Raw genomic sequence first — 27563 nt, 5'->3', positions numbered from 1 at the left:
TACATATTTTAAGGTTTGACATAAGTCTTAAAGCAACCTGAAGTTTTTACCAATTTATTTCAAATTTAAAAACATATTATTTTTTGCCTAAATTTCACAAATTCAGAAAACATCACAAGGTATAGAAATGGTTTAGGAGGTTTTTAGATGTCAACTTAAATATTGAACTTTTTTGTAAATCCACCTATCGACATGTTGCAGTAATGCAGGTTTATCTTGAGTAATATCAAGACTTAAATTTTTTTTCTTCACAGTTTTTTGAGGCCTGGGTTTTAGGCAACTGGGGTGTTGTATACACGAACTGTTATCAGTTTAGATTTAATATCCATTTCATTTTGAATATGTTTTATTGATAAAACAAAAGAATTTAGCAACAGGCTTTTCCCTATATTGAATAACTCTCACAATGTCTTCCAGCATGCATACATATTATAATATTAATATTTGAAGACACTGAATACAATATTTACATGTATTACTATACATTACAACTCAACTCATGATACTTGGGTTAGATTGTAACTGATGGATAGAATAATAAGACTGGATTGATATTTTCATGTTTCCACTGTAACAGTATATGCATATGTGTAGCTCTCTAGATAAATAACGACAGTACAGACAAGTAAAATGAGGAATTTCCGAGGCTGAAAATCTGCCCCTTTATCAAGACAAGTAAATTACAAAATGTACAAACGATCACATACAGACAATAGAACATGGAACCGTTACACTAATTTAGTAGGTGAACAAAAATATTGTTATGTTTGAGTTAATGATGTCTTTGATTAATAATTAATTTGCCAAAGGCCTATTGTTATTGATAAGAAAACATTCTGCGGTGGTGTACAGCAGATATAGATAAAAAGCCTAATAAAATGTTTGATAAGTAAGAGCGTAAGTTAAAATGATGTGATGACAGATTGTGCTATGTAGCAAATGTTTTTGTTTATCTCTGCAATATACAATGTATTTATCCTCAAATAAGCCCCCTCTCCGAGTGTATTGTACATGTATTTATCTTCAAATAAGCCCCCTCTCCGAGTGTATTGTACATGTATTTATCTTCAAATAAGCCCCCTCCCCGAGTGTATTGTATTTTTTCCCTCTAATAAGCCCCCTCCCCGAGTGTATACATTGTATTTTTCCTCAAATAAGGCCCCTCTCCGAGTGTATTGTATTTATCTTCAAATAAGGCCCCTCTCCGAGTGTATTGTATTTTTTTCCCCTAATAAGCCCCCTCCCCGAGTGTATTGTACTTATCCTCAAATAAGCCCCCTCTCCGAGTGTATTGTATTTTTCCTCAAATAAGGCCCCTCCCTGAGTGTATTGTATTTTTCCTCAAATAAGGCCCCTCCCCGAGTGTATTTTATTTTTCCTCAAATAAGGCCCCTCCCCGAGTGTATTGTATTTTTTTCCTCTAATAAGCCCTCTCCCCGAGTGTATTGTATTTTTCCCTCAAATAAGCCCCCTCACTGAGTGTATTGTATTTTTTTCCTCAAATAAGCCCCCTCCCCGAGTGTATTGTATTTTCCCCCTCAAATAAGCCCCCTCCCCGAGTGTATTGTATTTTTTTCCTCAAATAAGCCCCTTCCCCGAGTGTATTGTATTTTTCCTCAAATAAGGCCCCTCCCTGAGTGTATTGTATTTTTTCCCTCAAATAAGCCCCCTCCCCAAGTTTATTGTCTTTTTTCCCTCAAATAAGCCGCCTCCCCAAGTGTATTGTATTTTTTCCCTCAAATAAGCCCCCTCCCCGAGTGTATTGTATTTTTTCCTCAAATAAGCCCCCTCCCCGAGTGTATTGTATTTTTCCCTCAAATAAGCCCCCTCCCCGAGTGTATTGTATTTTTTCCCTCTAATAAGCCCCCTCCCCGAGTGTATTGTACTTATCATCAAATAAGCCCCCTCCCCGAGTGTATTGTATTTTTTTCCTCAAATAAGCCCCCTCCCCGAGTGTATTGTATTTTTCCTCAAATAAGGCCCCTCTCCGAGTGTATTGTATTTTTTTCCTCTAATAAGCCCCCTCCCCGAGTGTATTGTACTTATCCTCAAATAAGCCCCCTCTCCGAGTGTATTGTATTTTTCCTCAAATAAGGCCCCTCCCTGAGTGTATTGTATTTTTCCTCAAATAAGGCCCCTCCCCGAGTGTATTTTATTTTTCCTCAAATAAGGCCCCTCCCCGAGTGTATTGTATTTTTTTCCTCTAATAAGCCCTCTCCCCGAGTGTATTGTATTTTTTCCTCAAATAAGCCCCCTCCCCGAGTGTATTGTATTTTTTTCCTCAAATAAGCCCCCTCCCCGAGTGTATTGTATTTTTCCCCTCAAATAAACCCCCTCCCCGAGTGTATTGTATTTTTTTCCTCAAATAAGCCCCCTCCCCGAGTGTATTGTATTTTTCCTCAAATAAGGCCCCTCCCTGAGTGTATTGTATTTTTTCCCTCAAATAAGCCCCCTCCCCAAGTTTATTGTCTTTTTTCACTCAAATAAGCCGCCTCCCCAAGTGTATTGTATTTTTTCCCTCAAATAAGGCCCCTCCCCGAGTGTATTGTATTTTTTCCCTCAAATAAGCCCCCTCCCCAAGTTTATTGTCTTTTTTCCCTCAAATAAGCCGCCTCCCCAAGTGTATTGTATTTTTTCCCTCAAATAAGGCCCCTCCCCGAGTGTATTGTATTTTTCCCCTCAAATAATATAAGGCCCCTCCTCTAGTGTAAGAGTTGTATGTCAAGTTTGGAGAGTCTTATTTGTGAACCACTTTCAGCTTAATATTATACTATTCTAAAATTTATGATTCTGCGAAATGAAGAAGGAGACTTATAGAAATTTAAATTATAATTATTTGTAGACAAGGGACTTTATAAATTATCTAAATAATTAGGTAACTACATGTATATATATGGAATACGAGGGGCCACGGTGGCCGAGTGGTTAAGGTGTTCCAACACTTTATCACTAGCCCTCCACCTCAGGGTTGCGAGTTCGAAACCTAGCTGCGTGGGGCAGTTGCCAGGTACTGACTGTAGGTCGGTGGTTTTTCTCCGGGTACTCCAGCTTTCCTCCACCTCCAAAACCTGGCACGTTCTTAAATGACCCTGGCTGTTAATAGGGCATTAAAAACAAGCAAACAAACAAATATGGAATAGGAAGCTCAGTAGTCCTGTCAAATGTTTCCGATTATTTGTAATTATTGAAATAGCATGCCTTAAGAATGTTAAGAATTAAGCATGGAAAGTTTAAAATAGATTACATTGGTGAAAATTTAAATTCAGTTGAAAGTGCAGAATTCTACAAAAAGGTCCTAATGACTACCACGTAGCATTCGAAACATGTAGACAATTTCCTTGCCATATTAAAACAGGAATGGTTGTTGAGGATCCTTTATTTCTAGTCTTATGTATACCACATTGTGAGGATCTTAACTGAAATGAGTATATATGTCGTATCCATCCAGAAGCAGCACTGCTATTTGATACCATAATACATATATCAACCATGAAATCAATGATTGTCTTAGTCATAAAATCTAATATTTAAAAAAAAAAACATTTTTAAATTAAAAAAAAAAATTCTTTTTTTTTCTTTTTTCTTTTTTCTTTTTTTGTTGCAAATGTTATATATATATTAGTACATACTATGCAAATGTTTTATATTTTAAAATGTAAAAATATGTGATCATCTTGATGTTACTTTTATATTGTTCAACTTCTCTGATGTACAGGACTGGTATACCCAGAATAAATCTCAATGTATGTATTAGACCACTCAAATAAAATATTTCTTAATTTGGTAAGGAATCAATAGAGCACTTCTACCTGGATATTTGCATTTAGAATAGTCAACAAAACACCTATGCAGTATGGTTTTAAAAATCAATTCCAGTTCAGCTGACAAATACGTTAACTAAATTTACTTACTCGATTTAATGAAAATGACTTACGAAAATATTATCATTTTAAAATAAAGCAGAGATAACCTCCAACACTGAAGACAAACAGGAAAATACGGTAACGGGTTTGTCTTGGTGTTTATCAAACAATGGTGTTTGAAACTTTTTTCATTTCAACAACCATCGACAATAACGTTCAGATCAGACATTGACACGCAGAACCAAAGGATGACAAATTAAAGAAATTCTAAAACTTGTTAAATGAGGTAACGTGTTGATTTACTCCATGGCTTTCAAAAATATTTTCGTTTCTTTAATAAATAAGATAACCTTTGACCCCTGGATTGTATTGAGAGTGGGTAGCCACTGGTGTGATTGTAATCCCCGGATTACTTTGGTAAGCCATTAATGGGCCAATATTTGTTCAAGTCGAGAGCTCGGCTTTTGTCATATCAAGTCGGCACTTGTGAGGCTCTGAGACGACACTTTAGTAGACGAGACTTTTATTCAAGTGTGGCTCGTAATAATGGTTAAACATCTGTTTCAGATTTTTTACGTTTTTTTGTTGCAAAAATTACTGTATTTGTTTATGACTTTCTCCCCTTGTTTAGGAAATTTATGATTGTGTATGATTTATATAATTATACACGTGCGACAGGCTATATGTTGTCATGCATATATGGTGGTGCATTTGTAAATGCACAGTACAATTCCAATAAACATACATGTATTTTCATTTGGTTTCATATAAGTACTACAAATTAACGGTTAAGACTGAATAGCTGATATGAAGCCTAGTCATACAAAAAATTATCTTAATTCTTTAAATTTGGACGGTTTTATTACTGGTGTTTTCAGCACATGTAGCTCGGGTCTGAATTATTTTAAAAGTTTAAGCTAAGGAAATTGTACATGTATTACATTTACCACAGCAGCTAATCATCATCATCCATCAACCATTTCTTCGATGACCTTATTGAAACTGCTTAATTTTACACTGAAAATGACAAGAAATATCCATAGATGATGAGGATTCATAATGAGTATATTATTGAATTGTTTGCTCATTTAACGAAGGAGCTGTCCAGACTCAGCCAACTGAATGGTGGTGTCTTAAAAAGCTATGAGTGATTTAATTTCGGCATTGTACATTGGGAACATATTAAGCCTCTTGGATAATGAGATTGATATCAAATATTACTGGTTGAAAGCATTTCTGGTTATCAATTTCAAATGTAACAAAACAACAAAAATGCTGACCAGACATTCTTTGAAGGAGTCATTAAATGGTAGTTTGGTCCCAATACTTCTAGAAATACTGACCTGTCACCTTCCTCGGAGGAGAAAATAGTATTGGTAATTTGGCCCAAATACTAAATAAATTTACTTAGAAATACTGACCAGCTAGGCCTCCCTATTCTTTAATAATTTGAAAGGTAACATCATCTGGTAATGGGATTCAGAATAAAAAAATATATCAAAGTACAACCAGAATTTTTTAGGCATGCCTCTACCTCTGCTATATTGATTTTAATTAAAATAATTTTTTTGAAGATTCTTAAAATCTACTTTTTTGTAGGTGATTTTTTGGTCTGGCCACACATGGTGTCTTATTTCTTTTTCGGTACTGGAGTTCTCAGTGACCTCAGAGAAGTTGTTGTGATTAAGAGTTTTGAAAATCTTTCGATTATTAATTAAAATGATTATATGTTTGGTTTTCAGGTGAAATCTTTAACAACTGACTGTACAAATCTACGCAACGATGCCCTACGAGTCCGAGAAGAATTACGCCAAGAACAGAATCGAGCAGATATGGCTGAAACTGGATTTGTTCAGACTATGGAGGAACTAGGTAAACTTCATAGATAATTTATAGATAATTTATGAGATAATTATTAAATGTATGCAATTCACTGCAGAAAGTGATCATTTTAATGATCTTGTGAAAAGATGGTAGGTCATTGATTATTGATCACTTTTAAATTAATTAAATGTTCCTTTATCTTTGAAAAAAAACCCAAGGAATTTGATATATTCTTTAATTAGTGTAATATGGATTGAATTTTAACATCAAAATAAATATAAGAAGGTAAAATAAAATGTGTCATATCTGACCAATGATGACCGCTGGTGATTTAATACCTAGCATAATGTTGGAAGTCTGAATCAAAGTCCATCAATTTGCTGCGATACATCAGACTTGGTTTTCTGCAGCATACTCTCTATCACCAGCTAGTGTTGAACACTTGTGTTAGCTGGAGAATACCAATATCTATACTATCTCGGGTGACGATTGGAGGTGTGTGATCTGTACCTGGCATGGGGTGGTTGGTGTTTCTTAGGAAGCTGAGATCAATAACCGTCTTTTGCTGTGCTAGGCTTTCATGATTGTGTCTTTGTGAAATATATATCTGATGTGTCTTTGTGAAAGATATATATCTGATGTGTCTTTGTGAAAAATATCTGATGTGTCTTGGTGAAAGATATCTGATGTGTCTTTGTGAAAAATATCTGATGTGTCTTTGTGAAAGATATCTGATGTGTCTTGGTGAAAGATACCTGATGTGTCTTTGTGAAAGATATCTGATGTGTCTTGGTGAAAGATATCTGATGTGTCTTTGTGAAAGATACCTGATGTGTCTTTGTGAAAAATATCTGATGTGTCTTTTTGAAAGATATCTGATGTGTCTTGGTGAAAGATACCTGATGTGTCTTTGTGAAAGATACCTGATGTGTCTTTGTGAAAAATATCTGATGTGTCTTTGTGAAAGATATCTGATGTGTCTTGGTGAAAGATACCTGATGTGTCTTTGTGAAAGATATCTGATGTGTCTTTGTGAAAGATATCTGATGTGTCTTTGTGAAAGATACCTCATGTGTCTTTGTGAAAGATATCTGATGTGTCTTTGTGAAAGATATCTGATGTGTCTTTGTGAAAGATATATGATGTGTCTTTGTGAAAGATACCTCATGTGTCTTTGTGAAAGATATCTGATGTGTCTTTGTGAAAGATATCTGATGTGTCTTTGTGAAAGATACCTCATGTGTCTTTGTGAAAGATATCTGATGTGTCTTTGTGAAAGATATCTGATGTGTCTTTGTGAAAGATATCTGATGTGTCTTTGTGAAAGATATCTGATGTGTCTTTGTGAAAGATACCTCATGTGTCTTTGTGAAAGATTCCTCATGTGTCTTTGTGAAAGACACCTGATGTGTCTTGGTGAAAGATACCTGATGTGTCTTGGTGAAAGATACCTGATGTGTCTTTGTGAAAGACACCTGATGTGTCTTTGTGAAAGATATCTGATGTGTCTTGGTGAAAGACACCTGATGTGTCTTGGTGAAAGACACCTGATGTGTCTTGGTGAAAGATACCTGATGTGTCTTGGTGAAAGATACCTGATGTGTCTTTGTGAAAAATATCTGATGTGTCTTGGTGAAAGACACCTGATGTGTCTTGGTGAAAGATACCTGATGTGTCTTGGTGAAAGATACCTGATGTGTCTTTGTGAAAAATATCTGATGTGCCTTTGTGAAAGACACCTGATGTGTCTTGGTGAAAGACACCTGATGTGTCTTGGTAAAAGATACCTGATGTGTCTTGGTGAAAGATACCTGATGTGTCTTGGTGAAAGATACCTGATGTGTCTTGGTGAAAGATACCTGATGTGTCTTTGTGAAAGACACCTGATGTGTCTTGGTGAAAGATACCTGATGTGTCTTGGTGAAAGATACCTGATGTGTCTTGGTGAAAGATAACTGATGTGTCTTGGTGAAAGATACCTGATGTGTCTTTGTGAAAGATACCTGATGTGTCTTTGTGAAAGACACCTGATGTGTCTTTGTGAAAGATACCTGATGTGTCTTTGTGAAAGATACCTGATGTGTCTTTGTGAAAGATATCTGATGTGTCTTTGTGCAAGACACATGGTACCAATTGCTCTGGATAACATGCATCACAGGCCTCTCACCTGTTGTTCACTGAGCTAACCACCAGCTACTACAAAGAGAACCTAGCTCAAAATGACCATGGTTGTAAACAGGGTGATGGACAAACAAACAAAACTTGTGTTTAACAGTATTTTTGTCTCAAACTTCTCAGTTATATCAGCTTTAGAAATCATTGTTGTATTTCCCAACTTTATGTACAAAAAGTAAAAATGGTATCAGAAGGTTATCATTATTTACTTACTAAATTGTCTATTTATGATCTTATTTTAGAGCGTTTGAAAAAGTCTCATAGTTCAGCGGAATCTGACCGACAGTTACTGGTGACGGAGTTGAGTCGACTACGGACACAATATGAGGATCTCATCAAGCAACTGGAACAGACACAAGTTATCGTTGACCAACAAAAGGTATGTCCTGTAATAAGCCCAGGGTGATCAATATAGCATGTATAATTTCATCCAAAGCTTGCATGATCTGCTTAGGAATTAAATTTTTAAAAGTTCAATTTTTGATTTATTGATACTGACTAAATGCATGTTCTCTTAAATGAATTTCTTAAACAATTGCTTATTTTTGAAAATATCCTAATTCTCCAAATTAGTGTTGAGAGATGGTAATGTTCAGATACATTGTATTTGAAATTCCTTTTCTAAAATCACCATAAATATAGCTTCCTTGATCTGGTATCATTTCAACTTTAAATAATTTTAGAAATTTTTTCTAAAATTACCGTACTTTTCAGTACCATCTGTTCATTTGTCCATCAATCAACTTATATGAAAGACAATTTTAATATGATAGCCTTATCAGGTTCTTGAAATTAAAAATTATTTGCCTGATAGCTATATATACATTTGTATATATAGGCGGTTGTCAAGTTTGATTTCTACCATAAACTGTAAATGGTGCAGAAGAAATTTGAGAAAGTGTATTATCTAGCTAGATGTTGTCATGAAGAATTTGGTGATATTGATATAATTAAATTAATGAAAATGATGAAATTTAAAGCAGAAACTGGACAAATGGTGTATTTACAAAATCTATATGTTTTGTCTAAATTTAATAGAACAACATATTTTTCTGTAATTGAGTATTATCCCATATTCTGGTATGGGTAAGTGTTAGCCAAGTTTTATTGAATTTAATTTCCTAACTTCCCTAGGAAATGTTACTGATAGACAAGATTACCATAGGTAATCATTTTAATCAGATCACGGTAAGTAAACTAGTATATAAGGATGTTATAGGCTGACTAACACAAGCTTTGTGTAATCCTAGGTAATTTACAGGGCTTTGATTAACAGGAGTGTGTTGTTGTTACTGATCTTAAGGGATGATGATACAGAAAAAATCTTTTTAATAATTTTAATAACTCGTTCTACAGATTATCCTCAATAATTCATCTGAAAAAAAAAATCTCAATTTCAAAGTCAAATTCTTTATTGAAATTAACTTCAAAATTATCCCAAATAATTGGTCTGAAAAAATTTCAATTTAAAATTATTTGATTAAAAAGGGCCATATCAATGTTCAATTTTTCAATTTTTCATTTAATTTATTCCAGTGCTAAACATGTATAGTAATTTGAAACTCAAATACTGCTCGAGAAATCAGTTTAATATTTGTTCAGGCCAATGTGTATTTATTTTCAGCACTATATTTAACACCCGCAAATAAATCATATAGTGAAATTAAATTCCTGTTGACATTACCAATTATACATCATACTGTAGTCAGAGAAAATCACTCTTAATTTGTTCATCATCTTGTCTCTTATGTCTGGTGTAGCTGAGTTTTGTAAAGTGTTGATGAGATTGGATTGTATATTATATGGTGTTAATACATGTATATTCTAAAATGTCACCACATTGTTTCTGGTGACCGACTGTGAATGGACATGCATCACTCCGAATCCTGGTGATTGACGGATCTGTTGAAATTCCCATGAGCATGAGCGTATACTCAAATAACAATGCAAAACTGCTGACTTGTGGCGGTTATAAACTGTTGTATAATTAATCTAATATTCCTGTGAGGTTGCTGTTTCAAATCAAGTGTCTGTTATATTTTGACTTTAAAAAGAGAAGAAATCATAAAATTATAAATCATTATCTGTATTTTGTCCAAAAATATTAAAAAAAAAAAAAAAAAATTCCATCATCCTTTTTGCATTTTGTGCAAAATGTATTACATACAGCTATGTAATATGGTAAATATCGAATAGTCTTAATTACTTATAGATTTTTCTCTCTCCTCAGATTTCAGGTAACATGAGCTACATATAATTGCATTCCATCTTCATCTGTTATCATTCATTGGTTATTGATGCCGTTTTAAAGATGTCTTTTAAAATAAGTTTTCAAGCTACATACATTGAGTTCACTTTCTCAAAGAGGAAAATTGTAAAATTATCAAGCAATGGGAAGTCAAAAACCTGCTTTAATGACAAAATAGATTCAAACTTTTTAGCTTTAATGACAAAATAAATTCAATATTTTTATCAAGACCGGGCAACCTAGGTGTAGATTTATCTAAAAGTACATCATACCTTTCAAAGATTTAAAAGTACAGGTAGTCTGTCTAAATAACGGTCAAGGATTTCTTTGGAGAAACATCTTTTGTGCTGAAGAAACTTGTCATCTTCTCAATATGATCTATTTCAGAATTGAAGTGTTCAATATCGAAAACTAACGGCCATACCATTGTCAGTGCCTGTCAGACATATAAAACATCTCCCCTGTAAAATATCAAATGTCCTCTTCATTAAAATCACTTATAGGGGTTAATTATTTATACACAAAACAACTTTACTGCTTAATTAGGTGTAAATGGTCCGAGGTAAACTGATAGCTGTGAGTAAGATTGTTATATATTTCTATGAGTCTCGTGTTACGAAGGGTGAAAGGGCAATAAAATTTTACACTTAATTACACTTATGATACAAAAATGTTGGGTGGTTCAGAAACACTTGAGATAGTTTAAATGTCTGTTGATAGCTTCAACAGATCTAATAGTTCATCTTCAGTTAATTGAACTCTAGGTCAACAGATTTTAAAAGTACATGCGGAACCCGACCTATCAATTCACTCTCAATGTCTCACCAATAACCTTAAAACTTGATGGGAGGGATTGTTTGTAGTGCTATCCTTTCATGTCTGACCACCTCAGTTTTCTTCTTTTTTTTTTTCTTTTTTTTTCAATTAAGATAAAGTTTTAGAGACTTTTTCAATTGAAAGATCAGAGCAAATATTTATACAGAGGTCAAGGTTAAGGTAACTTGTACTGTTAATGTAAGTAAAAAATAAATGAGATTGATCAACCATAATTATACAAGTTCATTTTCCAATATATAAATATTGATATTGTTACTAGTGTTTCAGCATCACTTGTTTAAATTAATTGCTAGAATATAGGTTAAAAAGCTTGAAGGAAACAACATAAATTCCACTAAATGTATTTAACTTGTGGTCACAAAATTCTTCCAGAGGAATATTACTTACCTCAACATACTGCATATATCATAGCAAATCGTACTACAACCACAAAGTATCCTTTATTTTTCTTCTTATGAAAAAATATTTTTGTGGGAAAAATAAAAATAAAAATAAAAAATAAATGTCACTTTCAAAAAGTATTTTTGTTTGACAATGTGTGTGCTGGGTTATTAATACTTGAAAAACTAAAAATAACACAAACAGACTTAAAAGAATATGGAACAGCAACATTAACCAGCCATGATTGACGTTTACTGGTGAAGCTTCTGACATCACTAACATTATACCGCTGTAACTTGTGCATGTGTGGTGTTCTAACAGATTGGTAACAAGGAACTCGCGGAGAAAACCGAACATCTTAACACAATCGTACGGACACACCAAGAGGAAAAGGATAGACTGCGAAGTATGCATGCTAAGGAGCTTGAAGTGAGTGATGACAGAATTCACCTCCTCAGCAGTCTCTGGTTTTTCCTTTTTTTTTTCTTTTCTTTTCTGCATGTTTTGAATATTTCATTACTGTGTCGGTCTACCGAGAGAGTTATTCTATTTTCACATCATTGTGTATATACCACCAGGTCTGTCTGACAAGAATTCCAAGTATGCACCAGGTTACAAAATAAGTCCATCCATGTCTATTTACGTTCAGTGAAAATGCAAGCAAATGGCATTTCAAAGTCCTGCAAAAAGCCAACACCTTTATCTGAATTAAGAGTATTATGTTCCCCGAGCAAGGCTGATACCAGGATAGCTATGGTACAGAAAAACTTGTTTATAACAAATCTCATCTGGGACCAGGGGAGAATACGTTATATCAGAAATTCGGAAATTAATTATAGGGTTTTGAATCATATATGGATGAGCCATTATATTTAAAATTGGGGATTTTATTTTACTTCATAATAAACTGAAATTTGTATCAAACATGATCGTCAGTTTAGTGTACATGTGTACAGTTTTTCATCCGTTTTGTCTATATGGCATTATAATATATAAACAAAAAACATGTTATCAGGTTGTTTATCAAACGTTAAATGTTTAGTCCATATCCTGTATTAATGAGAAAGATCTATCTTCTAATTATCATATCTCCTTTGATATATATATACCTGCCATTCTGAAAATCAATCTTCAGTTTTAATTTTACTATAGCTGAATCAATAATCACAACACTTAGTTCATTTAAGGCCATTTCATATAACGGTGAAGCATAGCAATGGACTGATGATGTATTATGCTCGGGTAATTAAAAGTTGATTAAAAAATCAAATGATGCAAAAAAATTAACAAATAAATTATTGAAAAAAAAATGAAATCATCTAAAAATTGCATGCTTTTTTGTATTTAAGATTTGTTAATTATTCGTTGATATGTGCATATTTTGACCCTGGTCAATTACTAGCAATGGATAGCCCGGTAATTTCATTCGAAGACAGTAAGCGGATGACTTCTAGAATAATGTGTCTATCCTTGCAGAGTTACTTCCCTTCCCATGTACTGTTACTGCTGTGTGATACAGTACATGCCAATGATTATATTTTTTTATCTAAATGGATCAGAAGTGTGATTGATTAGTTGATGTTTATTTGTAAGGTTACTTGAGTTCACTTGTAGTGAACCCTTTTCTTTCACATAATTTCTGATATTGTTGAGATATTTTGATTCAGATAATTAAATCAGGAAAATATGTGACTCAGGGCAGATCACGAGGTTAATAGTCCTTGCAGAGTTATTCCCCTTTTATCTAAATGCAATGCATCTTTAAGGTAAAACAGCTTTGAGTTTTATTGATATTTTTTATACATATATTTTAGAATATTGATACAGAATGGACCTTTTTTACTAAAACTGCTTTTTAATTCAATATGTATTTAATATGAATGTTCTTTAGGCCGAAAGATCACGATTAGCTGAGAAACAGTCAGTAGAAGACGAAGCATTGGAATATAAACTCAAATTCAACGAGGCTGATGCTCAGAACCAAGGACAGAAGAAAAAGATGTGAGTTGGAATTTCAAAATTAATTTAGAATTTTACTATTTATATGATACCCGTACTTGTGTCTTTTTTTAACCTCCAAGCAGTGTCAGGAAAAGTAGTACCTACATTAGAGGTAAATAACAATAGTATTATTGTATATTATGTTTGGATTATAGTACTTACATATATTTGTATGTAAGTCAAGTGATGAAATCAAATTGAATCCATGATCATACACCTATTAGTCAACTACATCACATGGATGCTAGACTAGATAGAGGACAATATATTTATGATCTCAATCATGTGTCGATCCATGAGTGATATCTCCTATCTAGTGGTCAAGGTGTCCCAACACGTAATCACTAGCCCTCCACCTCTGGGTGACAACTTTGAAACCCATGTGGGCTAGTACGTTGCCTGGTACTGACCGTAGGTCAGTGGTTTTTCTCCAGGCACTCTGGCTTTCCTCCACCACCAAACCCAGGCACCTCCTTAAATGACCCTGGCTGTTAATAGAACGTTAAACAAAATAAACCAAATATCTCCTAAAATACTCTTTCATCTACAGCTGCTATATTGGGTTGTCTGTAGTCACTGCATATCAAAATTGATTACCAAATTTATGACCCTTGGCTATTTGAAACACAATTTTGTGGGGAATGTTGGGGTCTTAACTTGCTTCATCACTTACAATTTCCAATTGTGTATGAGTATAACTTTTTTGGATGGTAGAGTGTTACATTTACACATAAGTCAAGTGCCTTACAGTATGAAGAGTTATTGCCCTTTGTTTAATTTGTAACCAAAGTTTAACTGGAGGTAGTCACTACTGTGATCTATTACTTTTGATAAATTTGGTACTTAAATTGATTTAATTATAAGGCTGTGTTTAAGACATCATAATTAAATGAGATTAGTTGTGGGAAGCTTACTCTTAATTAGTTCATTAAAATTAAATCCGAGAGATTTGTGTTGATGTCTATATACGTAAACAGAAAATGATATGTTTGTTCAGATCTGTGCTAGAGAAAGAGCTTGCCGCTATGACAAAGAAAACAAAGGCCAGGGATGATGAGTATACTGATGCAGCAGACCATCTCCAGAAGGAACTTAGGTCCCTCCAACTCCAACTAGAGATATTACAGAAGGAGAAAGATCGAGCCACCAAGGACAAAGAAAACCTCTTAGAGGAGGTTAGTGACTCTATTTATAGAAAAGGGGAATCCCTCTATTTATAGAAATGGGAAATCCCTTTATTTATAGAAAAGGAAAAACCCTCTATTTATAGAAAGGGGAGATCATTACCGGACGTTTTATGAAAAAAAGTCAGAAGAACTAGCTAGAATACTTGATTCAACTTTCCCTCCTTGGTTATACCATGAAGAAAATATCTAAAACATGCTAGTTAAAAGCTAGAGCAATTTAAGAAAATAGTATTTATTTCTTATCAAATCAGTTGCAGTTTGATGAAACTATTTATAGAAAAGGAGGTCATTGAATGCTTTTATAGATAAGCTTCCTCAGAAGCACCAGTATGTGCTTTGTTCATAAAATTAGTGAAATGCCAAGATAAGTTTAAACCTTGGAAACACTTGTCTAAGAGATGGAAATGTGCGATTGCTTGAAAATTTCATCACAGCGAGGTGTAAAACTAATACATTGGAGATTATATATTATCAAACTGTAGCGGAAAAAACTGGTGATTTGATTACAAATTAACAATATAGTACACTTCGCACTTCAATGTCCATACACTTCACTGGTGATATGTCTGATGAAGGTGACTGGGTGTAGACACCAAAATGTCAGAAATAATATCTTATTATTGTTTGTGATACATGGAAGTCTATTTACCTCATCTACAAACAGAATTAAAAAATCAAAATTAATTAATGATCAAAGGGAAGCAACTCCTGTGATACATTGATGTTCGGGACCAAAATTACCAGTCTCTGGTTACATTGTGCAGGTGGCCATTATATTATAATAGCAAAAAGGCCTGGGGCCGTTGCAAAGTGGTTCTTATAGACAGGTGGTCATTAGAGCAGGTTTGACTGTAGAATATTCAAACTATTTGTTGAAATGGAAATCAATTGTAACGTCAACAGGTTGTAATACGAGGACAAACTCTGTTGTTTGATGTTAGTAGTTTATTACATTGAAAGACAAACATTCATACAACATAACGCATGTCAATGTCACGTTGGACTGGTTTGTCCACATTCCAGAGGACACATACACTGGAAGGCCACGGTGGCCGAGTGGTTAAGGTGTCCCGACACTTTATCACTAGCCCTCCACCACTGGGTTGCGAGTTCGAAACCTACGTGGGGCAGTTGCCAGGTACTGACCGTAGGCCGGTGGTTTTTCTCCGGGTACTCCGGCTTTCCTCCACCTCCAAAACCTGGCACGTCCTTAAATGACCCTGGCTGTTAATAGGACGTTAAACAAAAACAAACCAAACCAAACACATACACTGGACGTAAACAAATCACACAGGTACATTACACAAGTACTTGACATATACTACACATACAGGTATTGAAATATAATAAAGTCCTCAGGTCACAGTTAAATTTTCAGTGATTTGTAATTATGATAAATAGTAAGAATTTCTTAATTGTGTTAATTAACTATAATTTTGTATATACACAATGTATAATATTTGTAACTTTTGATATTTACAGGTAAATCAAACTGTGGATGGTATGGTAGAGGAAAGGTCAAAACTTCAGGGAGAAGTACAACAAGCCAAGATGGAGCTAGAAGCCACATCTCGATCAAAACGTCAACTTCAGGTAGAGAACACTACGTTACTGGAGAGAGTTGCTGGCTACGAAACACACAAGGTAAACAATGCATGGTAGTAAGTGTTTGTGAGACTAATGCGGTTTCCTCATCTGTTTCATTAACATGAAAATTACTATTTGCATAAAGCTTATTAGTCTCCTACCGGTGAAACCTGGGAGACTATAGGTTTCCTCCCTGTCCGTCCGTCTGTCAGTCCGTCTGTCCGTCTGTCTGTCCACTCAGTTTTCCACTCTTTTCTCAGCCATGCTTCAAGGTATGTTGGTGAAAAATTGGTATGTAACTAGCTACAGATCAAGTTCGAGTCTCAAGGTTTTTGGGTCGAGGTCAAGGTCACTGTTACTATTTTTAGTGGGGGCCTGCAATATTCAGCACCCAGCATGCCTGTTTTGTTTTGATCCATAGACATTAACATGAATTTGTCTCTCATTTCTGGGTAAATTTCCAAGTTGTTGATTAAATAACAATTGTATAAAGCTGTTCAATGGTAACTACCTAAAGGGAAATATAAAGGAGTCTTCGTATTCATCACCCAACCCTGAGGTATAGAGTGATTGTTTTTATTTTGATCCTGTCTTCTGGTAGGCATAGCTTTGGCTACTGTCTGGAAATTTGTATTATACCACAAGACCTTGGCTCTTAAAAGAATCCCCAATAAATTGTATGATTCGTTTGATTTGGGCCCATGAATGGCGATGGTCATTTTTGGGCTATGGCAAGGTGATTCTTTAGCAAACATATGGGTGGCGACGACATAATCAGATAAAAATGTTCCTTTTTTAAAGCGTTTGTACAGTATATTTAGATCATTTAAGTAAAAAGTGGTAGAAAAATGATAAAAAATATAATGAATAGGTGATGTGAACTTGTGATATATATAACGTCAAAGGGAGTAAGAAAAATGACATTGAAGTCAATAGAAAAGATCAATGTCTTCCTTAAAGAATAAAGGCCTATACACTTGTATATAGTTCTGTATGTGCGTGGTAAAGATAAAGAGGTGAATATATATAGCGTGTATGTTTCCTCCTACAGACTGCCAGTACTAAGATTGAAGATACCATGAAGGATATGATGGAACAGAAAAACAAACTGGCGTATGATAATGGCCGTCTCCAGTCACAGGTGTCACAGCTGACCGCACAACTGGACGTCCTGTCAGGCTCACAAACGGAGATCTCTCAGTATCGTAAACTAAATCAAGAACTCCAAAAGAAATTTGATAAGGTAGAGTATCACTAATTCAATAAAAGGCATGTGTTTCTCCTTAACTATGAACTCCAGCTTGACCCATCTTTCTTTTTTTACTTAATCAGTGGATAGTTTGTCCCCCAGCAGGGCACAGAGAAATACTAATAGATAAATCTCTATAATTACTACAATGTACTTTTATTCAGTAAAGAACATATAAAAATAAAAAATATAAAATATACTTAGAAGATTTGGTCGGCAATATCTGTAGATATGTAGATGAAAGGGTTTCAAAGTGTTATTGAATGGTTTGTGGAATATAAATTACATAATTTATCAAAGTCGAGTGTTTTCAACTGATTTTGAAACTCAGAAATCCAATGTTAATGATTTAAGGAAAGAAGTTGGCACATACTGGTAATTAGTGACAGATCACAAGATGGAAAACATTGTTTTATTACAATGAACAGGAATACTAGCTATAATTGATGAAATATTCAGATAAAGGATGCAGGCTCTCTGTGCCTTTTGTTATTTATTGTAATTTAAACATCAGGGCAACTTGACCTTTTAATCACAGTTCTGAATTAATTCTATTGTAATGATAGACAGTATACTAAAAATTGCATACGTACCTAACTCATCAAATTATGATTTCACTTGTCAGGCCCAGAAAGAAATAAGCGAGTTGAAGGTTCGAGTCCATGCTCAGGAGAGTCAGCTGATGATGTCACAGGGAAGTCTGGAGTCGCGTGAACGTGATTTCCTGGAGCTGCGTGTGGCTAGAGATCAGGCTATCCGTGAGAAAGAACGCCTTTTAAATCAGTTACATGATCTAGATCAGAGAGAAAAACCACAGGTATTGAAAATCATCAGACAAGTAGTGAAAAAATCCAGTTTATATTTTTTTTATTGTGTATTGATTTCAAATTGGTGTGATAGGCCCATTTGGTTTCATAAGTTTTGTTCTGAAGTTTTCAATTTTTTGTAATTTCATACCAGAGGTTATTTTTTGAGGCTCTCAGTCCAGTAAAAAGAAGTTTTATCAGTGCATACATGTTACATCTTTGAAATCTTGTTATATCTCAAAATTGACAAGAACTGTTTTTTTAGCATGGAACAAATTTGTAACTTAATTGTTCTACTTACATTTATGTTGACTAGTTAATACTAGTATCCATACACTATGTAAGTAATGCCAAAGTTTACCAGCACTCATGCAGCTTCATATATTCATTCTAGGTAATAATAGTATCCATATTTTATGTAAGTAATATCAAAGTTTGACAGCACTAGCGGCTTCATTCCTTGAGGGATTTTGATCAAACTTCACATAACGATAAAGGACCATATTATCTCTGACAAGTTTGAGTTTCAGAGTTTTTTTTTGCCAAGGTCAAGATCACTGTTAGTGGGGGGCCCTGTAGGGGACATATATTGCTTTAGTAATACCAAGTATGCTTGTTATAGTAAACATAATTATAGTATTATGATAGTAAACTAACAAAAGTATTTACTGTAATTCTCTGAAGGTTGAGGGTTTACAGAAAAATCTGAAGGATGCCAAGTCCGTGAACAAGGAAATTGGAAGCACGCTGGAAGCTGTGATGTCATCGCACTCTCAGCTACAGACTGTCGTGGAGGACCTACAAATACAGCTTGGCAAGAAAGATACTCAGATCACTCAGCTGAAGATGAACAAGTAAGTCCGGTATATATACTCAGATCACTCAGCTGAAGATGAACAAGTAAGTCCGGTATATATACTCAGATCACTCAGCTGAAGATGAACAAGTAAGTCCGGTATATATATTAAGACCTGTTTAAGATACAGCATGGCCTGTTACCATGATCCTGGTAAGGTGTTGTGAAAAAGCAGCCTTAAGCAGTTATTGCCAAGTTTCGCTAGACCAAAATCATTCGGAACTCTCGGGGGAATCAAAATGTCACTTATTTCAATGATAACTCCCGATGAGTTCAGGATGGGACCGGAAATAATTTTTTCCAAAAAACGCTAACAGCACACTAGTCAATCTTGTCTCCTTCTGCAAAATATTTGTTTGTGATTAAGTACAGTAAAACCTTGCTATAACGAATTCCATGGGACCAGGAGAAATAATTCGTTATAACAGAAATGCGTTATAGAGTTTCTGAAACTAAACGTTAAAGTCATATAGGTCTGCATTATACATATGTAAGCTTAGTTCCATCCCGATTCCACGTATGTTAGTCCATAAACACAACCAAAGACGACTGCACGTTACAAATATTTTATTTCATAAATAGACATCGTTTTTTTTTCTAACTCATTTTATTTCTTAAGCTTACATCTTTTTAAACCAATCTGTAATTTTGACTTGTTTTTTCAAAGACTTTTTCAAAGTATGCTTCGAATGCTGATAAGTTGCTGAATAGTTCTTGCGGAGCGTTTACTGTCTGACAAATATATCTGCGTAACGTTTCAACACATTGACAACCACCTAGAAAAGCACGATTTATTTACGCATGGCTGATTAGTTTGAATAGCCAAACGTACTTATACGCCACATACTGGACAGATGAAACAATAGTGAATACTGTTTACCTGTGACTACATGTACCTGTGTTACTTTCATGTCCCCGGGCTATTCAAACTTACATGTATACACGTTCGATCGTATTTAGTTATGTGTCGATCGATTCCCCTTTATGGCCCCAGGTTTCACTTTGAAACGAGGCCACACTCAGCACTTCCGGGAAAAGGTGCCGGGAAAATTTGTTATAGACGCAAATATTGACTTGACGGGACCACGAAATCACTTCGTATCAAAAGATAATTTGTTATGCGAATTCGTTATACGTTGCAAAAAATAGTATAAGTAAAGAGGAGCCAAAACCGGGGATTTGAATTTACTTCGTATCAAGCAGAAATTCGTATCAAGCAGGTTCGTCTTAAGAAAGTTTTACTGTAATATGATTCAAGCTTTTCATATGTTTGAATACATTTGTTGAATTCATTTTCTTGCTGGTGTTGTCCAGGGAAAACCAATAGGCTTGATTAAAAAAAAATACCACTCATTACCTCTAAAAGTAAACAATTGTGGCTAATATAAGTTTAAGGGGTTAAGGTATATTTGTCTTCCATACTTTTATATGCAATTCAAGCAATGTGGCGCCAACTGATATGTAAGAGTGTGTTAATTCAATATTGAGATACTTTAATGAATATAATGACTCATATATAGTAGGCATGATTATATACCAATTTTGTTTCTCATATATTGTGAATTGCACTCTGTTAAAAAAATCAAGTAAAACATAAATACTATTGAATAGCCTAAAACATTAGAATTATTATTTACTTAAGCTTTTTCATAAGATCATTTGTTATTAATCATAAGAAACAAGAAAGAAGAGGACTGGAAAATGGAGCTACGTCTCTTTGAGGAGAGAATGGAGAATCTTCGAGAGGAACTCCGGAAGGAGCGCGAGAAATCATACAAAAAAACAAGTCGTGATATTGCTGAAGTAAGCATCAGACCGAGAAAATTCTGTATGTTTTATATATATAATTAATACCCTTTAGTTATTAAAGAGTGGTATTTAGTGATTACTTTGTCATCCGTGTGTGATGTTCAGAAAAGGGAGGAATATATAGTAATCACTTTGTCTGTACGACCTGCGAAGATTGTGTGCGAGATATGTCTCAAACCCATATCATGTTTATATTTCACACCAATACATTACAGTACTTTACCATCAAGTTCTACACCTGATAGATATCGGTGGTCATAGGTCAACAGTAAACATCAGTAGTTGCACTTGGCCACTTTCAAAATTCAAATAGTTCATGAACTACTGGACAGATTTTTCTGTATTCACAACATAATGTTGAGTTCTTTCAAGTAATTGATACCCGTCAGGTTAGATTTAAGTGGACAGTAGTCAAAGTCAGAGGTCATGACCTCGTTTAAGATATAAAGTTTAAAAAAAAAGATAGCTTGTAGATTCCTAGGTAGATTTATTTCATTGATGAGGGGTATGTCTTTGTATTGATGAGGGGATGATCAGGGGTATATCTTTGTATTGATGAGGGGAATGTCTTTGTATTAATGAGGTGATGAGGGGTATATCTTTGTGAGCCCAAATTACTCTGGTTTTATTTTTGTATTCAATTTTTGTAAATTATAATTTCTAGAAAATGTTCCTTAGATTTGAAAATTAAAATTTGTCTTTATTTTATTTCAGATAAAGAAGCAAAATGACAATCTACAGAATAGAAACATGGAGTTAGTGAAGACGAATACCGAGCTACGTCACAAAGGTACGGAGTCGGAGAAGTCAATTAAAGATCTCAAGGAGAAGGTGGCAGACCAGAAACGTAAAAACGACTACCTTCACCGATCTAAACGAGAACTCGAGGACAATGTGGACAAAGTCAAGGTGAGGTTTGTTTGTCAGAATGATGGAACCCATGAAATGTGAGCTATGGAGAGTTCAATGGGAAAGGATAGGTTTGAATTTATGCATCAGTTCTATATCTTTCGTGACAGATGAATATATCCCTTGGTTAGTTTCCAGAAATACAGGAGACACCATTTTTTTTTTTTTTCGCATAAGTTACACTGACACAGTTATCCTTTATATGAAATACATGTTGCACTTTTTAGGTTGAGCTGTCACCATTGCCATGGTTACAGCTTTGATGACATGACAGGCATGAATTTGCATACAGTATAGTTGGAAATATTAGTTTGGGATTAAATTTTGCTGTATTTGTCATCATTTGATATTGCATGAAAATAAATGTCCAGCAAATATATTAAATTACACACTAATGCATAGAATTGCTAACTGCAGAATGTTTGCTAGGTGTGGTAATACTGATACAAAGAATTCAATGTATGTGAACTAGTTCAGACTGGGTTATCAACAAAATAATTATTTGTCCAGAGAAATTTGATAAAATTGCTACAGTGTGACAGTTAACTTCTGACCCAGTCCTTTGAATACTAAGATGATTGACATGAGTAAATTAGTTTCACATTGAGGTAAGCCATGCTGAATTCTTTTTATATAAATGTTTGTACAATGTATGTGTATTGACCAGAATTTTTTACATTGTGTTTGTTTTACAGGAAATGCGGTCCGAAATAGAAGATTTGGAAAGATTGAGGGATGAATACATGAAAAGAAATCATGACCAAGTAAGAGTGATATATATATATATATCTATCATCAACTTTTGTACTCCATGTGGACATCATTCCATACACACAAAATATGTGATGAGTGTTATTTGTTGGGTTTAACTCCCTGTGAACAGCTAGGGTCCTTTTAAGGCGAGTCACCTTGTAGTAGTTGGTGACTACCTCACTGACAACACATGGGAGGCCTGTCTCATGCCATCCAGAGCAATTAGAGTAAAGTGTCTTGCCCAAAGACACAACCACAATGACAGCTCAGGCCGGTTTGTTTCTCAGCTTTCTGAGAAACACAAACTGACACAGGTAGGGAGCATCAAATATCGCACCTTGGATCTTCACCTGAGGTTACGTGGTCAGCGCTCTAACTGATTGAGCTATCATGGCTTCCTCACTTGAGGTTGCATGGCCAGCGCTCTAGCCGACTGAGCTATGGCAGCCCTCTCACCTGAGGTTACATAGCTGGCGTTCTAACTGACTGAGCTATCGTGGCTTCCTCACTTTAGGTTACGTGGTATAGCGGCCCTCTCACCTGAGGTTACATAGCTGGCGTTCTAAATGACTGAGCTATCCTGGCCTCCTCACTTGAGGTTAAGTGGTCAGCGCTCTAGCTAGCCCAATAAGCTATAGCAGCCCCTATAATGAGACACAAACTTACAGTTATTCTTAGTCTTAAAAGCTGTTTGTTGCTTATAAAATATCTTCTCATTCAAACTCAATAATCATAATTTTTTTGAAATTGATTGAAAAACTTTGACAAGTAATTCTTCAAATATTGCTTCATTAAACTGCAATTACTTTCATTGATAAGCAGCTATAAAAAGATTTCCTGACTGTGATATTTGTATTTTCATTGTAATAACATGAACAACATCATAAATGGTAAGGGGAATTTTGAAGCACAAGCATTATTGTTGATTCATTTGCTTTCTTCAGGGCGATATGATCAACACATTCATTAATAAGCAGCTATAAAAAGATTTCCTGACTGTGATATTTGTATTTTCATTGTAATAACATGAATAACATCATAAATGGTAAGGGGAATTTTGAAGCACAAGCATTTTTATTGATTCATTTGCTTTCTTCAGGGCGATATGATCAACACATTCATGAATCAGATTGCCAGTCTACAGTCAGAATTGAGAAACCTCGCCCAAGCTCAGTCACAAACAAACAGCCTAATTAATCAACGAGAGGAAGCTCTTGAGAAAGAGCGGCTTTACAAGGAGGACTCCCGCCGCAAGTACAAGGTACACAGTAGCAGACCTGTGGTAAGGCCTTGTCAGTTTGTAATATTCTCTAGATGTGGTAAGGTGGATTCTGTAGTCTTAAAACAGAAAATTGGTGCCGTGACCAGGATTGTTCTTGAGAATAGTGATTTTATAAGTCAGATCTGCGGGTAAGACTTGATATATGTAAGCTTTTTAGAAAATAAGCCTCGATTCAAATTCAACTTTAAAGTAATTATAAAATAAGGAGCATCTCATTGTTCTTATTAATAAGTACTTGCCATTAATACTTTAAAATATAATTTCATAAAATTAATGTAATTTTATCAGTTTATAATTATTTACTGAATGGCATGGAATTTTAATGTAATGATATTGATAAAAGTTTTTATTTTGATTTTTGGTTAGTGTGACCATTTATTTATTTTTTTCGGCTTTCCTTTATCATAATTTTCTAAAATTATTTTTGTCTGAGAAATTGTTTGATGAATTAAAATTTGATGTCATATTCTATAATGAATTATTTATGAGTATTCAGACTGTGGTATCCATCTTCATAGAGTGTATAATTAATAAGGGTTAAACTAACCATTACCTTTGTAGTTAAGATGTTTATAGTTCCGTGTGGAGCTAACAGCCTATAATATGGCTCTAATAAGATAGGTCTTTTGTTCGTCACTGATGCTGGGCTTTGTTTAACGATACCTAAAACCTATTAACCCATATTGAGAGGAAATGAAAAGGCAAAAGTGTTGTCCTAAATTTGTCCATTGCCATGTTTGATGTGTATAAGATGTTAGTAACTGTTAATAGTAGTTTCTGAATAGGTACCTTTAATAAGGATGTACTATGTCTATATATGGGTCTGTGTGTCTATATTTAGTTTCTGTTGTCACATGACACCAATTTGATATTCATATGCATACATATGAATTACTTCTTCATTGTGCACTATCCAATCATTATCATCATCATCACTATCATTGTCGTCGTCTTCATCATCATCATATCATTGTCCTCCAAAACAATATGACTTATCTGTAGGAGACAAAGCGACAGAAAGAAGAGATAGAGAGAATGAGGAAGCAGGCAGAGGAACGACTAAAAATGGCACAGGATGAATCGGCTGAGGTAAATAACACTGATGAGCCGTAGGACCTCAAAATAAAACAGTTTTGAACTGATAACCACGAATGAATATTAGCTACGGTATATTTTTCAGTTTTTTTTTTTTTTTTTTCATTTTTAAATCCCTGTTAATGATTTTCATTAGTTATATAAATATTAATCCCAATGAGCGATGGTTTATTTTTTTATATTGAACTCAAATTTCAAAATTTTAAACGATCGCAGATTTTACTGTTTTATCAAAATGGATAAATTGTTATGTAATGAGAAACTAGTGCAATGGCCACTTATAATTATTGGGAGTTCAGAGACCTGTGGTCATTATGATAGTGGTGAGGAGTAATTTATATAATGCAGATTAATTGTTCCTAAAATTCTTATGGAATGTCAAATAAAAACATAGCTTGTAAAATTCCCTATTGTCTCCCTGATCATGAGGCCAATACTCTAGATATGAAAAATTGAACACCATGGAACAGAAGGAAGGAGAAATCAGATTCTGGTAAGTGGTAAATTTTAGAAAAACACAATGCATTAAATTTGTCTTTTGTCGTTTTGTAGATATCCATACATCTGTCAGATGCTCACAACTGGTTTAAGTCAAAATTCAACAAACTCCAAGATGAAATCTTATCCTCTAAGTAAGTTAACGAACAATCATCTACAAATCCATTAATTGTCAATTTAAAGTCTATTGTCATTGTCCATGTGAAATCAACAAATATATTGATTGTTGTGACTGTTTTCTGGACTTGATCTGTGTCAGTTAAAATCTTCACAAAGTAGTTATATGGTCTTAATGTGAAAAAATGATCACTGTAGTTTATTTTGAAATGAATAAAACCAATCAAATGTGCTTGATAATGTACAAAATTTATTTCAGAAAAACACAGTCAGACCTTGAAGAAGAAAATCGTGACCAAAAAAAGTTACTCGAGGTTGAACAACTAAGAGCTCATGAAGCTGCAGATCGGGCAAAGGAAATGATACGGGTGGGTGGACAAATCTGTCGCCATAGACCAGCTCTCGTAACTTTGATATATATCTGGACAGATCACTTGATAGACATTTCGTTCCTACTATTTATATAATTTATACCTTCCGTACCTTTTATTATATTATATATAAACATTTCGTATCTTCTATCAAGTAAACAACTCTCGTAGCACCATATATATATCTATTCGCACATCTATGACCGAATCATACCTAAGACTTTTCCACTTCCTGTATTTGTGATGGACTTTTCCTAGAGGAAATTCGTCAATATCGACCTACGACAGACAAAACAAAATTATTGAAATAACTCGAGAGCATCACACTTTTTTGATGTGTCACAGCTTCACATAAAACAGGAAGTGGAAAATCTTATAATTTATAGACCAAATGAACAAGCCAAACAAACAGCAATGGAAAACTTTTTATATACACATATCTTATTGTACATACAGGACTTTAAAATGACTAAAATCTATTGAAAGCATAATTGTATACATTTTAATTATTAAACTAATAACTTCATATAGATGCATGTTAATATCATAATAGTCAATTTTACTCAACATTGGTAACATTACTAATTTGAAATCAAATCAACACTTCTTTTTAAATGAAGGCCATGGAAGCTTTAATGGAGGAAAGGAAAGCCAAGAAGGGGGTATATACTTTAGACAAGCATGTCTTACTCATCGATCATTTCATATCTCATTGTCATCCAAATCATACACAATGCATGCCTTCACAGGAAAAGTTTTCACCATCAGGAGTTGAAATCACCTTGTGTCCATTTCACAGAAACACAACCAAATGTCTTGATTTATATTAATAATGATACCAAAAAGTTGTGATAGCAGTTTATAATTTTGATGGGAAATCCTTAACTGTATATGAACCCTTTTCCCAATAATACTCAACAGATTTGATTTTAATGTTTTCTTTGCTTGACATGGCATGGAAAATTATTTCGAAACATGTTTAACAACATTCTGTACCACTTTTTGCATGTAAAACATCCGCTGAATCCCTCCTCTTCTCCATTCCCTGTCACATGACACACGGTGACACTTCTGACATGCAACAAAATAACTTGTCTAATCCCTCCACCAATCAAATCCTTCAAAGCACTTGCATGACCAGGACACTTCCTGAACAAAATGAAGATTTTGTGTGTCGTCATTTCATTATCAGTATAGGCAAAACAGTAGTCGCTCATGCTGTATACGTAGTAGTAACATGTACAATTTCAGGAAGAAGTCAGTCAGTCGGTCATTTTCCTCGAAAAAAATTCAGTACAGGAATTATAATAACAGCTAGTAATTAAAAACAAATGACCAAATCTTCGCTGTGTAAACCAACCAAAACATGTCATATTCAATTATCATAATTTGTTATGCATATAATTTCTTATTAATAATATAATAGTCATTTGATATCGGTGAATAGCCAATTTGAGTTTGATCTACGTTTTGTTAATCCTACATATTAAGTAAATATTAATGAAATACATGTATATGATATTCTATTTTTATTTGGTGTTGTGTATGTAGGTATTCTTGTCTCTGATATAAATGTGGTCATATATATATTGATTAAACCATACTGTGAAATACATTGAAATTATCAGTTTGATAAATACTTACTCCGTACAAAATTACAAAAAGTGTTGCCTCTGCTCTTGTCTAGCGTATAGAATACTATTTCAAATGTTAAA

The 27563-nt window shown here is 34.3% G+C and overlaps 1 protein-coding gene across 4 annotated transcripts in view; it reads left to right on the top strand.

Annotated features, from left to right (window-relative positions):
• Positions 1–27563, top strand: part of LOC117344452 (coiled-coil domain-containing protein 150-like) — a 42626-nt gene that overhangs the window by 7111 nt on the left and 7952 nt on the right. For 2 of the 4 annotated variants that reach the window (XM_033907194.1, XM_033907195.1), the window contains exons 4-20: positions 5606–5735; positions 8105–8241; positions 11650–11757; positions 13220–13329; positions 14327–14504; positions 15999–16160; positions 17155–17346; positions 17978–18169; positions 18843–19012; positions 20691–20817; positions 21538–21732; positions 22428–22496; positions 23585–23767; positions 24770–24856; positions 25415–25494; positions 25737–25845; positions 26469–26510. In XM_033907194.1, the coding sequence (XP_033763085.1) occupies positions 5606–5735; positions 8105–8241; positions 11650–11757; positions 13220–13329; positions 14327–14504; positions 15999–16160; positions 17155–17346; positions 17978–18169; positions 18843–19012; positions 20691–20817; positions 21538–21732; positions 22428–22496; positions 23585–23767; positions 24770–24856; positions 25415–25494; positions 25737–25845; positions 26469–26510 (2271 nt within the window). The remainder of the gene's footprint in view (positions 1–5605; positions 5736–8104; positions 8242–11649; positions 11758–13219; positions 13330–14326; positions 14505–15998; positions 16161–17154; positions 17347–17977; positions 18170–18842; positions 19013–20690; positions 20818–21537; positions 21733–22427; positions 22497–23584; positions 23768–24769; positions 24857–25414; positions 25495–25736; positions 25846–26468; positions 26511–27563) is intronic. The other 2 variants (XM_033907196.1, XM_033907197.1) reach the window with 2 other exon arrangements.

The sequence above is a fragment of the Pecten maximus genome, chromosome 16 (genome assembly GCF_902652985.1).
Source record: "Pecten maximus chromosome 16, xPecMax1.1, whole genome shotgun sequence".
NCBI classification, from domain to species: Eukaryota; Metazoa; Mollusca; class Bivalvia; order Pectinida; family Pectinidae; genus Pecten; species Pecten maximus.
Note: the sequence above shows the minus strand (reverse complement) of the source record. Positions and strands in the feature narration are given on the sequence as shown.